The 18,822-nt window shown below is 34.7% G+C and overlaps 1 protein-coding gene across 1 annotated transcript; it reads right to left on the reverse strand.

Moving 5' to 3' along the window:
* Positions 1-5,090: 5,090 nt before the first annotated feature.
* LOC132545070 (short-chain specific acyl-CoA dehydrogenase, mitochondrial-like) lies at positions 5,091-14,669 on the reverse strand. Its single transcript, XM_060208737.1, has 12 exons — positions 14,618-14,669; positions 13,171-13,322; positions 12,241-12,390; positions 11,673-11,784; positions 11,241-11,356; positions 11,008-11,043; positions 9,416-9,586; positions 8,709-8,765; positions 8,157-8,237; positions 7,724-7,819; positions 7,352-7,408; positions 5,091-6,873 (listed from the first exon to the last, which is right to left on the reverse strand). The coding sequence occupies exons 1-12, from the start codon at positions 14,667-14,669 to the stop codon at positions 6,718-6,720; spliced, it is 1,236 nt and encodes a 411-aa protein (XP_060064720.1). The 3' UTR covers positions 5,091-6,717.
* Between the last annotated feature and the right edge of the window lie 4,153 nt (positions 14,670-18,822).

Raw genomic sequence — 18,822 nt, forward strand, 5'->3', positions numbered from 1 at the left:
TCGAGAAAAATGAGCATTAGCCGAGAAATTCTTAAAATGCATGTTTATTCCCGGTGCTGATCGAGAAAATGAGCATTATAAAATTATAAACGAGACCTCCTTCTTCATTCATTATTCTGGGGAAAACTTTCTAAAAAGTTGCCCGAACCAAATATTGATTTGATCTGTGTCTTATTTGAGAACTTCATACCAAACTTCTGCTATCCAGATAAGTATATCAATAATCCAAGACCTTGCGTGGGTGTCATCAACTTCGTCTGTTTTACAAAAGTTATCAAATAAAGACATTACATTTCTGCTGTGTGTTTTTTTCTGCCGCTTGATATGTACATTGTACATAATGTTTGTTTTCGCTGTGGTTGTAATACAAAGCATCAGATAGCCTGGAGGCCGTGATAATCAGGTCGAAAGTGAAGGCAGGAGGCAGAAAACAATTGTCAATGCCTCAAAAGTTGAAGACAATCACTGATTTACACCGGGATCCACAACTGTTTATTTCCATAAAACATGAAGCAGGAAACGACATACAGGTGTAAAGTAAAATGTTTCACTTATTCCCGCAGTGGGTAAGCGTTACCGTTATATTAGATCAACAGATTTGCGAGCTCCACTTACACGACTGACTGCAGGTGTCGTGGGTGAAGGAGACATTTACTTTGCCGGAGCATTTAAACTTGTTCTTTCTTGCACATTTACGCAAGTCTCCATATACATTTTTCTTCTGTTCATATTTTGCCTCCGTTTCATCGAATTCGGATTTGAATTATTACTCTGTTGAGTGTAGGTATTTTCTGTGTCGTTTTTTTTTTTTTTTTTTTACATTTTATAGATAATTTAGTCGTTGTATAACAAAATCAAAACTTATTGAATATTTATTTTGGTATATGTTCGTGAATTCCCTTCGACAAGTGTTCACTAATGTCTAGTAAGCGTGATCAGCATTGTTGTCGCCTGCGGTGAAAATACGTTTCATTTTAGTATCAATCTAATAATCTCTTACCAGATCCTTGGTACTCCAACGGTTACGATCATTTTTGCTCTCTGTACCCCTGGAACATGTCATAACAAAACTGAAAGTTCCATGTGCGATGCCTTGTGGACAAGACAAAGACTAGTTTGATCTTTTAATGTACACCAAACGAATCTAGAGGTTGCGTAAGTGTCGCTCATAAGAAGCATATCAGCCGGTGGTTATTTGTTTTTCTTCTGGAACCAATCAACTTACTTCGCTTGTGCATTCGATTTTGCCATGGCATTTTTCCAGGGGTGCAGAGAGTGATTGTAACCCCTTGAGTATCGAGAATGCTCTTACAAGAAATGGACAATCCTCTTGCTAATGTTGAGATGTTAGTGATTACGAAGTAATTGGTTTTGTGTTCCCCAGCCTATAAATCTTGAAATGTTCATTTACGTATTATCCAATCTTATTTCATTTATCAAGCTATGCTTTTTAATGCAATAATTCCTTTCTAATTTTTCAATGACAGGTTTGCTTAATATGTAAACAAAACGTATCAAAATTTTTGTCTTTTGACATTTTTCTGAAAAAAGATATAATCAGAATTCAGTAAATCTAACTTCTTCAGAATTTATCAGACATATCGTATACGCAAATTACGAAATCCATTGAATTATGGGGCCATCTAAATTTTGAAATTTCTTCTGATCACTTTGGAATTTACTTTGTCGCCAGTTAGATTGAAAAGCATCAATGACGAGTCCTAGAAGGACGAAACAGCTGTATGATGTAGCATCACTGACGAGACCTAGAAAGACGAAACAGCTGTATGATGTAGCATCACCTACGAGACCTAGAAGGACGAAACAGCTGTATGATGTAGCATCACCTACGAGACCTAGAAGGACGAAACAGCTGTATGATGTAGCATCACCGACAAGTCCCACCAGAACGAAACAGCTGTATGATGTAGCATAACTGACAAGTCCTAGAAGGACGAAACAGCTGTATGATGTAGCATCATTTGTGAGTCCGAGAACAAAACAGCTGTATGATGTAGCATCACTTGCGAGTCCGAGGACGAAACAGCTGTATAATGTAGCATCTCTGACGAGTCCGAGGACGAAACAGCTGTATGATGTAGCATCACTTGCGAGTCCGAGGACAAAACAGCTGTGTGATGTAGCATCACTGACGAGTCCGAGGACGAAACAGCTGTATAATGTAGCATCACTTGCGAGTCCGCGGACGAAACAGCTATATGATGTAGCATCACTGACGGGTCCTAGAAGGACGAAACAGCAGTATGATGTAGCATCACTTATGAGTCCGAGGACGAAATAGCTGTATGATGTAGCATCACTTGCGAGTCCGAGGACGAAACAGCTTTATGATGTAGCATCACTTGCGAGTCCTTGAAGGACGAAACAGCTGTATGATGTAGCATCCCTTGCGAGTCCAAGGACGAATCTGCTATATGATGTAGCATCACTGACGGGTCCTAGGAGGACGAAACAGCTGTATGAAGAAGCATCACCTACGAGACATAGAAGGACGAAACAGCTGTATGATGTAGCATCACTTGTAAGTCCGAGAACAAAACAGCTGTATGATGTAGCATCACTTGCGAGTCCGAGGACGAAACAGCTTTATGATGTAGCATCACTTGCGAGTCCTTGAAGGACGAAACAGCTGTATGATGTAGCATCCCTTGCGAGTCCAAGGACGAATCAGCTATATGATGTAGCATCACTGACGGGTCCTAGGAGGACGAAACAGCTGTATGAAGTAGCATCACCTACGAGACATAGAAGGACGAAACAGCTGTATGATGTAGCATCACTTGCAAGTCCGAGGACGAAACAGCTGTATGATGTAGCATCTCTGACGAGTCTGAGGACGAAACAGCTGTATGATGTAGCATCACTTGCGAGTCCGGGGACGAAACAGCTGTATGATGTAGCATCACTGACGAGTCCGAGGACGAAACAGCTGTATGATGTAGCATCACTTGTGAGTCCGAGGACGAAACAGCTATATGATGTAGCATCACTGACGGGTCCTAGAAGGACGAAACAGCAGTATGATGTAGCATCACTTATGAGTCCGAGGACGAAATAGCTGTATTATGTAGCATCATTTGCGAGTCCGAGGACGAAACAGCTGTATGATGTAGCATCTCTGACGAGTCCTAGGACGAAACAGCTGTATGATGTAGCATCACTGATGAGTCCGAGGATGAAATAGCTGTATTATGTAGCATCATTTGCGAGTCCGAGGACAAAACAGCTGTATGATGTAGCATCTCTGACGAGTCCTAGGACGAAACAGCTGTATGATGTAGCATCACTGATGAGTCCAAGGATGAAACAGTTGTATGCTGCTTTTGACTATGCTGTATCTTATCCAGATTTGTATTAATGGTGCTATTCATGTGTATGTCTTTTGTACAATTATGAATTTTGCGACTTTGAATTGTTAACTTGTGACACAAATTAATCTAATTCTTGTCAACTGTGTACTTTATATTTACTGGAAGGGCAACAATTAAGCAGTATCATGCTTTGAAATGACTCTTACTGGAAAGCATCCTGTTCAAAACGGAAAATATGTTTTCAATCTATTTAAACAATTTCTGAAAATAGATCCTATAGTTTTCCTTGTTAATTGTTAGGAAGAGTATGAAATATATTCAGAATATTCACAATTATATATTCTAAGAATTTAAAACAATATGGTTTTAATTTAGATGACCACTTACCAGTTTTCAGTCTATACTAACATTCTGGTTCACTTTACTGTAATCTTGTACTTTTGATTGAACATTCCTTATTAAGAAAATTCAGTAAGTTAAATGTGAATAAGACACATAACTTACTTCACTTATGTTGATGTTTCAGTACCCACGACAAAACAGAACTATTCACAAGATTTCCCCATCTTTGGATTTCCATGTGGGCTGAAACCAAATTTAATATTTGCTTGAATGATTTAAAGCCAATCCCCTTCAGAAACCATTTGGTAATATCTTATCATTACAGTAGGACTTTTTAAAACATCATTATCGGCCCTTCAGAAACCATCTGGTAATATCATATCATTACAATAGGACTTTTTAAAACATCATTATTGGCCCTTCAGAAACCATCTGGTAATATCTTATCATTACAATAGGACTTTTTAAAACATCATTATTGGCCCTTCAGAAACCATCTGGTAATATCATATCATTACAATAGGACTTTTTAAAACATCATTATTGGCCCTTCAGAAACCATCTGATAATATCTTATCATTACAATAGGACTTTTTAAAACATCATTATCGGCCCTTCAGAAACCATCTGGTAATATCTTATCATTACAATAGGACTTTTTAAAACATCATTATTGGCCCTTCAGAAACCATCTGATAATATCTTATCATTACAATAGGACTTTTTAAAACATCATTATCGGCCCTTCAGAAACCATCTGGTAATATCTTATCATTACAATAGGACTTTTTAAAACATCATTATTGGCCCTTCAGAAACCATCTGGTAATATCATATCATTACAATAGGACTTTTTAAAACATCATTATTGGCCCTTCAGAAACCATCTGGTAATATCTTATCATTACAATTGGACTTTTTAAAACATCATTATTGGCCCTTCAGAAACCATCTGGTAATATCTTATCATTACAATATGACTTTTTAAAACATCATTTATTGGCCCTTCAGAAACCATCTGGTAATATCTTATCATTACAATAGGACTTTTTAAAACGTCATTCTTGGCCCTGCCGTCTTCACATAGAGAGTCACACACTTAGTTCATAGGACAACGTGTCTCATCCTTCCCCTGTTGCTACAGAAAAATTACATCAGAACCATTTAAAATCATTTTCTAAGAATTCACCTCTATTTCCGATATCTGACCCTACTTCTATGCTACCACATAAGCAGACATACCCACTTTTTATAAATGAGTGTGCTTCAGTCAAAATTGTTTGCGACTAAATGTGGTTGAATTCCATGCTTTTGTTTTTTTCTTGCATCATTTAAGAGTAATGGAAAGACGGACAGACAACCGGGACTAAGCTCACTGTTCTCGTTGATTACTCGAGTTGAAACTGTAGCAAAATGTGCAAATTCAAATTTTTTTATTACATTTCAAATATTACATACATAATATTTTCTTCTGATCCCATTTACAGACAAGAACAAGATCTCAGTATGTACATAAAAACTTTTCAGTATATACAAAATTCACACCCTACACACCCTCACATATACCTCTATAATTCATATCAACTTCGCAGCAATTGAGGCATCATATTACAAAAGAATATCACACAATAATATGAAAGGTCCGTCTCACTTTTAGATAATACCACATATAAATCAAGTCAACTTTTCCTGCATATCTCCAAGAATCTTGAAAATTTCAGTGTAACATTGTATACAATTAATTCATTTCATTTTAGAATTATGTTCATTTCAAATCTACTAAGAATTATGTGGTAATATCTTATACCAATCTTACCTCATTTTTTCTGATGTTTTCTGATATAAACGATGTCAGATATTTCAAATATGATTTATATTGAAAATGATATGCAATACACTGTTAATCATTGTAAAAGAGACCTTGTTTGGTCTTCAAGAGTTTCCTAAGGATCAACAAACATTCAAATTTAAACAAGCTGCCGAATGCCTTCTTCATATGAGGTCGAAAACAAAGCTTGATTTCACTATCAAATCACAGTAAACAATATTATAACAAATAAATCACTCAAAATCAAAATAAACAGACAACCATGTTAAAGATAGTCTTGAGCAGTTCTGTTACCCGCCTAGCATTAATTTTGATTTCACAATATATTGCAATTATCCAGATATCTATTAGGAGATTGAGCAGTTAAATTGAAAACAAATATCTTCATGAAACTTTTACATGTAAAGAAGCCAATCAACTCTAAAGATGTTTAAAAATATATGCCACAATAATAAAATCAGTAACCATTTCATAACTATCATCTTAAAATTTAAATGCATGACTAGGTAGGTTTCAGGTCTCCAATATCAAAGCGGTTAGTAGTTATTAGGAATGCAACATTTGAGTTATTTATCCAATGCAATTGCAATTGTCAGTACAAATTAATGGACGTTGAAAATTACCCTGTATGATTTTCAGTTCGAAGCTAATTCCATTTAAGAATACAGTGACATTTTAATATTAATTGAAGTCAATTAAATCATCTATTCAATCATCACATTAATAAACAACATATTTACGATCAAGATATCAATTGTAATTTGGTCTTGTATCATTGGATAATTAATATCTCTAAATTTCACTATAATCATCCCCCTCCCCCCCATCCTAACCTTGGTACACACAGTACCTCTACACAATCAATATTGTGGAATCTTCGTTAATTATGTAAAACATGTGAGGACAACATGATCATATTTCCAGCTGGCCTAAAAAATATCATCTTAGTTCCTACTTTTGCTATCTATTACAAATTTGGCACTTTACAAATATGGATGTTGCCAATCACAATACATCAAAATGTATGGACTGAAGGAAATGCTAAGTCCGGATCTTTGGTCATCATAGAAAAACACTTAATAACTTCATCAATGTTTGATGTATATTTTCACAAAATCATTCTGTCCCCTATGTCTTCTGTCCATTCATGTTGTTCCCATTTTGTGTCCTCAATATTCTGTCTGTATGAAATGTAACCAATGCCTTCAGTCCATGTTAACTTGAAGGATACTCTTTGAGAAGTTGCCCAGCTATCACAAGACGCTGAATCTCGCTTGTGCCTTCATAGATCTCCGTGATACGTGCGTCACGATAGTGTCGTTCAGCAGGCATGTCTGTTGTGTATCCCATACCTCCAAGCACTTGAATGGACTGAGATTACAAAAAAAAAAAAAAAAAGGTAGGTAAATATTTCTGTGCAAAGCAACCTATATTGTTGAAATGAATTTCAGTCATAAAACTTTATCAAAATAAGGTTTTTCAATGAAGTACTTGGGTTGCGATGTACTCCACCAAACCTGTACATTCATTTGCTGATCAATTTTGTAAAGGATTGTTTTGAAAAAAACAAAACTAAAACTATTACCTTTAATTTATGATTGCTAACACAATATGATAGTACAGACAACAGCACTTATTATCACCAGTTATAAGATTACTTTCTAGTGATGATATAGCTGTTTCAGTATTGAAAAGTCCACCCAGAACATTTTCTTTTATATTTGACAGAGTGTTTTGTGTAAGAAATTCTTAACAGATAATATATAGAATATAGATGAGATGAAATGGCAAATTCAATATAGTGCTGTCAAACATGCTAATATTACTACAATGTTAAAGTTCTTATTACCTGATGGCTCACATTTGTTGCTGCCTCTGATGCTGCTAATTTAGCCATTGCTGCTTCCTGCAAAACAAGGAAAATTAAAGCTGCAAAGGTGACTAAAGCATAGCTGTTTCTATTTTCATTTTACATGTAGTTATTACAAGGTCTCAATACCTTATTGTTGACAATTATCTCACCTTCAAAGAGTTAAAAAGAAACTTAATAGTAAAGTATGCATAAACATATAAATATTTCTGTTTAAAAGTGAATGAAAATAAACAGAAATAAGAAAAGAGCAGACATTTAATCTTCCATTCAATGCAGACTACACTGATCCCAAAATACATTGTGTGCAAATCTGCTGACATCTACAATGGGCTGAAGTTATGATTTTACCTTAATGAATGGTTTGCCATCATCCTTTAGCATGGCGGCCTTCCAGGTTAACAGCCTAGCACTCTCAATAGCCATGGCCATATCAGAGAGCTTGGTCTGGAAACAAAACATGAAATTAACTACTTAATGCCAGGAATTATTTTCTGAAAAGAATTTCCTATGTTTCATCTTCCGATCCTTTTTACCTAATTTCTTATTAAAGCCTCCTATATATATGTGTGTGATATTTATTCTGCAATAGATCCAGGAGGCCAACATTCAATCTCAGACTCAAAGTGAGGCGCTTGAGACTTTCATATGAAACATGGAAATAGGTTGGTAAGCACATATCAATAGTTGGAATTTTATACTGTAAAATTTACATGGTTAGGATGGCTACAACATACAGTCTTAACAATTTAAGAGATCATAGTTGTTAATACCAGTACAGTACCTGGATGGTCTGCATGCGTGCTATAGGTGATCCAAATGCCTCCCTCTTCTGGGCATAATCAATAGCACACTCAAATGCTGCCTAAAAACATTGTCACCATGCTTAGAATTTAATATCAAGGTTATTTTTTAAAGCCAATTATTTTTTTAATTTCAAATCCAAGAAAAACATTAGTAAGATATATTGTGAAATAAAATCTAAAATTGTAGAAAACTTTAAAAGGTAAGAAATATTCATCTAATGAATACCAATTTAAGTTAAGTATCAGTTTTCACCACTGTATATTATCATAAAACATGGTCTACTGATAGAAAACGTAGTGAAAATCTTCACAGAATTTTGTTCTCGTGTTTCGGCTAAAACATGTGTGCTCGTTTGTTAAACTTGCAATGGCCAAAATTAAAAATATTTAAAATTTAGCCTAAATTACATATGAAAGCATAAAAACCATCATGATTATTATGTATTATTGCAGGTGCAGAAATTGTGTGAAAATGGAACATAAATCACATGTATGTTTTTAAAATAACATATAAGAGAATCATTTCTTACCTGTGCAATTCCCAAACCTTGAGCAGCTATTCCGATTCGTCCAGCATCCAATGTTTGCTGCAAATGTAATGAAGAACACTATATTTCATTTTTCTGTATTTTGTATAATTTTGTATCATTCTGTGTATTCAAATTTTCTGTTTCATCCATCCATACAAAAAAAATAAACTTCAGTCCCTTGACATTTTTCAAACAAATTGGCTGATTTGTTTAACCATTCCTTTGCAATTTTGCCAAATTGAGTTTCCATCAAAGATGGTCTCAGAAGGTTTTCACAGTTAAAATTTAATCCTTAACACTGATCCAACATAATAATTGTAAATATGGTCCATGATAAATTGTGTACTATATTGCTGTTGTTTTTCTGATACAAACCAATCAAATTATCATTTTTAGACTCTCTTCACCATTTACATACAAAGTTGTGTGGAAATAGACAAGACAACCATAATTGGATAAAATTCAGCTGATTTAAACAAAGCAATGAATATGATAAATTTCACAACATTACAAATGTAAATATATCTGTACTGGTAGAAGTATATTTGTGAATTATGAATGTGAAATCTTTGAAAGGATTTTGAAAGCACTTTAAACATTGGCACCTTATATGTATTTAACGATTTTCAATTTTGAATTTAAAGAGTTACATGCTATGTTTAAAAAAAATGCATAATTTCATGATTTTCTAAAATCTTAACCGTTACCATAGCAATTTTGAATCCCATGCCTGGTTCACCAAGCAGATTTTCCCTGGGAAGCCTGCAGTCCTCAAAAATGAGATAACAGGTAGATGTGGCTTTAATGCCTAGTTTGTCCTCCTTCTTCCCCAATGACAGACCAGGTGTGGGCTTAGGTACCAAAAATGCACTGATGCCCTGAATAATGAATAAAATCATTTGTTCTAATACTGTTTATAACGACAAAGGCAGAATCACGACGACTCACTCTGTGTATAGTTTACAAAACTTGTTGGAATATCTTCAAAAGATACCTAGAATATGACACCCAAAACACATACATTTCTTATATGATAAGAAGGAGAGTTTACATTGTTGTATTTTGGAAATATTACACAAAATAAGTCGAGAACAAAAAAATTAAAGAATACAGTTGTTCAATGCAGTAAAAATACACACTTCAATACTGTGTCTGAATCTGAACATGAACCAGTTTTCTAGACAATTTTCCATACAGTGAAAGTAAGAAAAGAATACAGGCAATACACAGTCCCCTATTTCTAAAATATACGGAGCAATACCGTTACGAGACACTCTCCAACCCAAAGGGGTGTATACATGCAAAACTTTGCAGTTGAATACACTCCAGATATATTAAATATGTTAAATATACAGAACAAACGGTTACAATTCTAAATATACAATGGGGAGTCTGAGAAAGATATTGAACAAACAGTCATAACTCTTAATATACATACAACCAAAAGTCTGAGTGAGATATATAGAAAAACTCTTAATATACATACAACCAAAAGTCTGAGTGAGATATATAGAAAAACTCTTAATATACATACAACCGGAAGTCTGAGTGAGATATATAGAAAAACTTTTAATATACATACAACCGGAAGTCTGAGTGAGATATAGTAAAACTCTTAACATACATACAACCGGAAATCTGAGTGAGATATAGAAAACTCTTAATATACATACAACCAAAAGTCTGAGTGAGATATATAGAAAAACTCTTAATATACATACAACCGCAAGTCTGAGTGAGATATATAGAAAAACTCTTAATATACATACAACCGGAAATCTGAGTGAGATACAGAAAACTCTTAATATACATACAACCGCAAGTCTGAGTGAGATATAGAAAAAAATGGTCACAATTCTGAATATATGTACAATGAGGAGGCTGAGTGAAATATAGAAGGGCCACAGTTATGAATATACTGGTAATACACAATGGAGAGTGAGTGAAAACTGCTTTGATTATGTAAATGTGCACTATCTCTCCATAAACAGTTTTTACCTTCTGGAAAATTCAGAAAACAATGAAGGCTTTAGAAAAAGTTACTGGGTACATATTTTTAACAAAAGACTGATATAATACAATGAGGGAGATGAACAATTATAACAGGTGACACTCAGCTATCATACAATATACTTTTGAAGCAAATCAGCAATTTTGACACAGCACATAAAGATGAGCATATGACCAGCAGTTTGAAAGGCGATTAGATTTTCTGACATATGTATGGAGACCAGACCTAATGGATGTACAATCCCTTCCAGTGGTACTAGTGAAGAATTCTGAATGAGGAAACTCCTACCTTGTGTTTGAGTCCTCTATCTGTCGTTGCAAATACCTGAAACACAAAACATATCTGAATATCATTCAAGTCAATATCAAATAAATCAATATTACATTAACACAAGAAAAAATCTGTACTACTCTGAACTTTCTGATATATTTTTTAGCTCTACATCATGGTACACATCATATCAAGTTGTAATCAACTTGAGTTTGGTAAATTCCAACATTTAGCAATATGTTATTACATACTATAGCAGCATCAGCCTCATAGCCATTTGTAATCCATGCCTTTGTACCATTGAGGACCCATGAATCTCCATCCAGTCTAGCAGTAGTGGAAGCTGCCCCAGCATCACTGCCATTTCCTGTAATTAAATAATAGGAAATATTACAAATATCAATGGGGATGGATTTAACAATAGTGGAAAAAGTCAATCACCCTTTTCCTTTGTTCCTCTCTCTAAAATCCCCACTTGCTCTCTCTACAACCTAAAATCCCCCCTTGCTCTTTCTACAACCTAAAATTTTCCCACACTCTCTCTATAACCTAAACTTTCAACATGCTCTCTCTACAAGCTTAAATTTTCCCATGCTCTATATACAACTGACCATAGCTACATTTTCTACTAAATACTGGGTATTGATCTTAATATCCAGTTTTAGATACTGTACAGTATATACCAGGTTCACTGAGTGCGAAGCAGCCAACCCTGTCACCGGAGAGGAATGGATGTACAAACTGTTCCTTCTGAGCTGGTGTAGCATATTTGTTTACAGGTCCGAGGTACAGGGACTGTACAAATACAAATATGACAATTATTATTATAGATCTTAACATACCAGACATTCAAAATCTGTTTACTGTCAGATGTCTCCTAGTTTGATACTGATTTAGTACTAGTACTTATCTTATTGTTTTCCAAATGTAACACCTTACACATTACAAGCTATTGTGGCATTTTATCTTAAAAGTCCATCATACTTTACGTCTATCTCGCAATAAAAGGCCAAGCACAGGGGCCAATTATGCATTACTTCAGACATAAAGTCTAAGTATGAGCACATTACAGGATGATAAATGAGTATCGGAGGGCACTTATAATGAAACTGCGTTATACATGTACGATGGTGGCCTTATTACAAACTTCAGGCTTATTGCTGGAAATATGGTAAAACAACAACATAATATTTACAGAATGTGGAGACTAAAATGAGAACACACATGGTTAAAATAAAAATATAAACTTACATTGTTTACACTCATTATACAACCAGTAGACGCACAACCTCGGCTGACCTCCTCCATAGCAATGGCATATGCCAAGTAATCCAGTCCTGTACCTCCGTCAGATTCTGGTATATCTACACACATCAGTCCCATCTCCCCTAACTTCTTCACCTACAATGAAAATATTTCTCACCTACACACATCAAATAAGTTTCTGATACATACCTCTGAACCATCTTTACAACAAACATTCTATCAAACAAAATCCATCAGTGTTTCTGTTTCAGATGGTTCTTTTTTCACAAAAAGAAACCATAATCTAATTTGAAGATTTATCTCCCGTCTAACTTTCTTAGCAGAAAGGACAAATAGTTTATGCTATGTCTTTTTCAGATTTGAAATACCAAAAAAAAATGTATTTCTACACTTTTAAATGAAAATCAGACATCAAATATACAGAAATATATCAACAAAGTTAGGTAATTAATCTTACTGAATAATAAAGTTGTTTATTTGTTTCCCTTACCATTGTTGTTTACCAAACATGTGATTTATTTCAGTGCTAGAATAATCATCATGCAACATTCAATCAGTTTTCCTTGTAGCAAATTATTTGTGCATGAAGATAATTTTATATGAAAATATTGTTTAAAAAAATAAAAACTAACTATGCTAATAATTTATACATGTGATCCATTAAATTTTCGAACTTTGTAAATGTGACCCATTAAACATTTTAACTTTGTAAATGTGACCCATTAAACTTTCTAATTTGTACATGTAATCCATTAAACTTACTGACTTTGTGAATATGACCCATAAAATTTGCTAACTTATGAATGTAATCCATAAACTTTTTAATTGTGTGAATGTGAAATTTTTACACTCATCACTTAAGCATAAGTACATGTGACCATGTTTATCCTGTCAAGTATATATTATCAGTCTCACCTGTTCAGCTGGATACAAATGTTCTTTGTCAAGCTTTGCTGCTATGGGTACCAATTCTTTATCTGCAAAATCTCTCACTGACTGCCTTAACATCTCATGTGTGTCTGGTAAATTTGATAAACTTGACAAAGGTCTACTGACTGCACAAGCATCTGGAAAAAAAGATAAGACAGGTTATGGAATATATAATATGTAATGGCTATATGAAGCCATGACTTTTGGAAAAAGGACAAACAATTATCATTATATTCCAAAATTAAAACTTAATCTTGAAAGCAATATTTAACTTACATTATCATCACAATTACATAATCTATGAAAGACAGAATCTCTTAATAGCAGGCACTGTTATACTAATTAAATCTGTGACATGGCACTTTCAAACAGAGTTGTCTACCACCCGTTATGTATTACCTAAGATATTCATATGGTCCTGATATACTTTGAATTGAAGAAACCTTTTTTTCTAACACCAAGTTTTATATAATCTGGAGATTTTAGTTGTGTGTAGGTAAATAAAACAGCTGTCTTTCATGACATTATCATCAAATATCACAACATTGCATCATAACACAAGCACACAAAATGTTGATAAATAGTCTTTTCTCCTTTATATTTGATCCAAGCTTGTTATTCAGTTTACATATTGCATCTACATGAAATAGGAAACACAATTGATGCATCATGTCAGAGACCTGTGGTGGCTGAGTCTCTGATCATACCAGGGCCACATGTAAACTTTGCAAGGTATACATAAAACACACAATTCCCTGTCTGCATATATCCTACTACTATACTTGATCTCTTTACAAAATCCAACCATTTGACATTCCCTCATCCAATCGACGAAATTTGTTTACATTTGACCCACATTAGAACGTTTGATTATCAGAATGTGAGGCTAAAACTGTTTAGTGTTTATTATTTAACAAATCAGAGTGAAAGTTAAGATTAGGGATTTGCAACGTAATGCTATAGGTAGGTCCCAACACTTCAGTAAACATTTGCCACAGTTCATACGTTCATCTCAAACTTGAAGCTATTTTTCCTCTGTGAATGAATTGTCATCTTGTGCATTAATTAACTGTCATGTTCTTTTAAGATATTATTTCACAGTAAGCTGAAGTGTTGCTTACCGGGTCATCCGGACCTCACGTTGCCCTATATACGTGTAGTCGACTATATTATACGCAGATATTTACCGGAGCTACAGTACCTGGCTTACCGTGCATCATATGGTGACACATAGAGTTGAAAATTAATTTTAACACCCCCCCCTCATTTACCCCATTTAGTGCAACTTTGGACGAAAGCCGAAGGTGTGTTGTGTAACGAGGATAATAAGCTATCTGAAACAGCATCTCGTAACTATTAGTAGTAAAAGAAAATGGTGCAAATCTTATGCATTGCTATCAAAAAACACTATTTAAAATACAAGTTTACATACTTTTTCTGGAGAAAACTCGCCCAAAACGAAACAAGGTTCTAGCAGTCGCCATTGTGCCAGAGGGTTACCGTCAAAATTGAAGAGTTCTGAGGTCCAAAGGCCGAGGTGCGTTCGAACTGCGTCGTCGACACCGACTGTACTCAGACAATGTTTTACAACGATTTAACAATGTACATAAATCCATGCAGCTTTAACGATAAAAGTATATGTGTCCAGTTCATCTGATTTTATTTTGGAAATTCTCATCTTCATTTTTCTAAACGAAAAAAAAATCAATTAAAACAATTTCAATTTTATTTAATCAAACATTCACCTACATCTCTCGTTACATCTACCCGTTAATCGACCTCCTTTAAGATACTGTATCGATATAAGTTGTGTGTGAAATATACAAAGGAGAAAATAACATGTCAGTTAGCAGAAGTTAGGAGTTTGTTTTTTAAGCCTCTCAGAGGGTCAGTTGTGACGAGATCTGGTGAAACTATGTTCCATTCTTGGATAGTTCTAAGGAAGAAGGAGTATTTCCGTCAGTCTGTTCTACACTAGATTGTTTGGTAGGTAAAAATGAGAGAGTCGAATCTGACGGATCTGTGGTTTTAGATAGATGTTTTTATTTACAGCAACAAGATTATAAATATATATATATATATATTAGAGTAAGACTGGCATCATTACATCTGTCAGATAAGCTTCGCCAATGCAGATCTTCCAGTATGTCAGTAACACCAGAAGTAGTTCTGGCTTTTTTGTACAGTATAAATGACAAAATGAGCCGTTGTTCGCTATCCATATCTAATTCATTAAGACGACCTTTTGGTGGGGGCCAACACAGTACTAGCACAGTCCAAAGAAGGACGCATACAAGACTTAAAGTATATTTAACTGGGATTTTTTTTTAAATTGTTTTGATGTTTCGTCGAATGAAGTCAAAAGACTTGTTTTTTTTTTACATATCTTGGAAATCTGGGACTTCCATTTTAGATCTTATTGTATTGGTGTGCCCAAGAAACTGGCCTTGTCGGTATGTTGAAGGCAATATTTTGTTTTGTTTTTCGTTTTTGTTTTGTTTTTCTCAGAGATGGATAGAACACTACATTTATGGAAATGGAATTTTCATTTTCCACCTTTTCACCAATTAGATCATGATTTTTCAAGATGTTCTTGTAAAACTTTAGCATCCTTATTAGAAGTGACAGTGATATACATGTTGGTGTCATCCACAAACAGTGTTACTGTAGCCTTGAGAAGTCAAGAGAAATGTCGTAAGTACATAGAAAAGACTCGGTCCGAGGACCGAACCCATGGGGATCCCTGACTCAGCTGGTACGTAGGAAGACAGGTCTCCGCCAAGTATTACCGATTGTGTTCTGTTAGTGACGAAAATTTCCTATCAGTTGATGACATTGCCCCTGATTCCATAGAGGTTAAACATCGTGGCTGACTTTGCCAAACACCTTAAAGAAATCAGGAAAAATGACGTCTGTCTGTTTTTGATTTTAAGCATTTTTAAAAATATCTTTTAAAAATTAAGTAAGCTGTGTTTCATAACATCTACTCTGACGGAAGCCGTGTTGTTATGGATAAAGAATATTGCTTTTGTCTGCATGTGACATTATATCGCTAACACTGATGGGCTCAAGGAGCTTACTGCAGATACAAGTGAAATCATTCAAATATTTTAACGTTTACTCATGTAACATAGACATGCAAAACGTGCACTTGTCCATCACAAAATAACCGCATTCAATTAATTTTATTATTTAATCTAAGTGGGCAATGCTAAGTTGTGTTCTAGGTTTTTATATTGTATACGAGTTACTTCCCTTATACCGTTATTTTAGTCAGTTCATGCGATAATAGCATTCACGGATGCGAATGTACATTTAACATATATAGATACTTTTAGTCATGCAAGAGTGATATGTACGTGTGTGGAAATATACATTATGGGTAACTACGAGAAAAACCCTTGTTTGTTTTTTAAATCTAACTACGTTTGATGATACAGCGACAAAACAAGAGGTTCGCGAGTCTTCAAAGTCAGCTTAAGTGGTAGTAGCGGTAAAATGTAACGACCCAATGTTCAATAAGTTTAAAATAATCCGAATTTTTGTAATAAGTTGGCAATTCCTGGTCTCCTAGTGTGTTGTTGGATGTAGTTATCAAGCTTCCACTGCATTCCTATACAGATGATGCCATGTTAAATTGGCTACTTACGTAATTCTACTTTATTTTGATATTATCTGATAAGACATGATAACGAAAACGCTATCGACCATGTAATTTATTATACATTAAATTGTATTTTGCAGGCATATCAAAACATTTGGATCTCAGAATAAAGCTTTGAGTTTTGTGAACGTGAAATATTATTCTGATAATAATGATAGTGGTATAGGAAGCTGTCCGGTGAAAGTATGTGTTCGTGTCCAGTTGTTCTGCTCTGTTGCCTCAAATATTCCCGAAGTTGATACAGTGAAAACGGATGTACAATATCTAACCTCAGATCACTTGTCGCAATTTTTCTATCTGTCGAAGAGCGAAATCTATCTATTCGGACATATTAAAGAACCGGTAACATATAAAGTAATTCTGAGTGTATCAGCTTTTCATATCATTTAATTTTGAATTCTCAAATAAATAAATAAATAAATCAATCAATCAATCAATAAATCAATCAATCAATCAATCAATCAATCAATCAATCAATTAATCAATCAATCAATCAAAATAAAACTACAGTTACTAAACAGACACAGTGACAGTCATAGAAATGTTAAGCAGGGTCAAGATTTTTTTTTATCCGGGAGCTATGTCAGTCTAAAACCCCATTCATACGACGCGATTTGCATACCTCAGTATATTTTACACATATGTAAATTTACTTACATGTGCAATTTTTGTCGTATGAACTGATTTGCTCATATGCAAATTCTGCACAGTTGAGTAAATTTGCACCTGGTCAGGACTAGGTGCAAATCAACTTTTGCATACATGTTGTCACAAATTATGTGCTCCCGTGTGTAAATTTTGCTGTATGAACACGCAGCAAATTTAGTTATGTAAGTATTTTGTCATGTGTATTGCATCAGTCTCTATTTTAAGTGTTGTTATGGTTGTGTGTGCTTTGGCGGGAAAAAATATGTCTGTAAACATGACGCCTTTCAAACGACCAAACGAATTTTCAATGGTCATTCGTGCTCTACTTTAACGATAGTTGAAAGTAGACTGAGTTTCTGTAAGGGTAGATCTGTTGGTGTATGGCTTCAAAGGATACGCTGGGTCGCCAAGAAGAACTACTGGCATAGTACTTTCCCCAAATAGCTTTCGCCACTCTGAAAACAAGGAGCCATTATCTCCTTTGAGATAAATTTCCGAATTTGCATCGTGGACCCTTCCTGGCCAACCTATATTTATGTCTCTAAAGAGACAGCTGTGGTCGCAAACACCTTGCAAAATCAAGGAGAAAAACCCATTCCAGTTCAAGTAGTCTCCATGGGAATGCTTATGAGCTATGATGGGAATATGCGTGCCAGGGTGAAAGCATTTTCCAATTTTTCATAAAATTTCAAGAATGTTTCCTTTTTCATTCGAAAATTCTCATACCAATCTTCGTCCTTTAAGGCCGGTTTTGTCGTACCATTCAATGGATCGGACTTTCCTACTACTTTCCTTGATTCGGGAAATAGCAAGGGAGTACGCTTTTTCTGTGAAAATTCACCAGTCTGAATCGGACCATCTCCTTATTTCAAGTGACAATTTACTGGATTTACTAACGGTACATATATCTCTAATGAACGCATAGCAAATTAACTTTTACTTATGTGTGTAAATTTACTCATGTGTAAATTTGCATATATAGGCAAATTTTCGTCATATGAATGGGGTTTAAGACCTTACATGACAATAACAACATGAACGACAGAACGATAGCAATAACAAGAATGATATAATGTTAGCAGAAAGAATGACAAAATAACCGTACCAGGATAACACGACGACAGGTAAAGACGAAATGGTTACAATTCTAGTGTTTATTTTAACCGAAATGACATGGTTGTATAAACACAGTGGAACAGTGACATTAACAGGAATAATATGATGTTAGCAGAAAGAATGACACAATAACCGTACCAGGATAACACGACGACGGTTAAAGACGAAATGGTTACAATTCTAGTGTTTATATTAACCGAAATGACATG

The sequence above is a fragment of the Ylistrum balloti genome, unplaced genomic scaffold, assembly GCF_031769215.1.
Source record: "Ylistrum balloti isolate Yb309-2 unplaced genomic scaffold, AGI_CSIRO_Ybal_v1 Utg369822, whole genome shotgun sequence".
Lineage (NCBI taxonomy): Eukaryota > Metazoa > Mollusca > Bivalvia > Pectinida > Pectinidae > Ylistrum > Ylistrum balloti.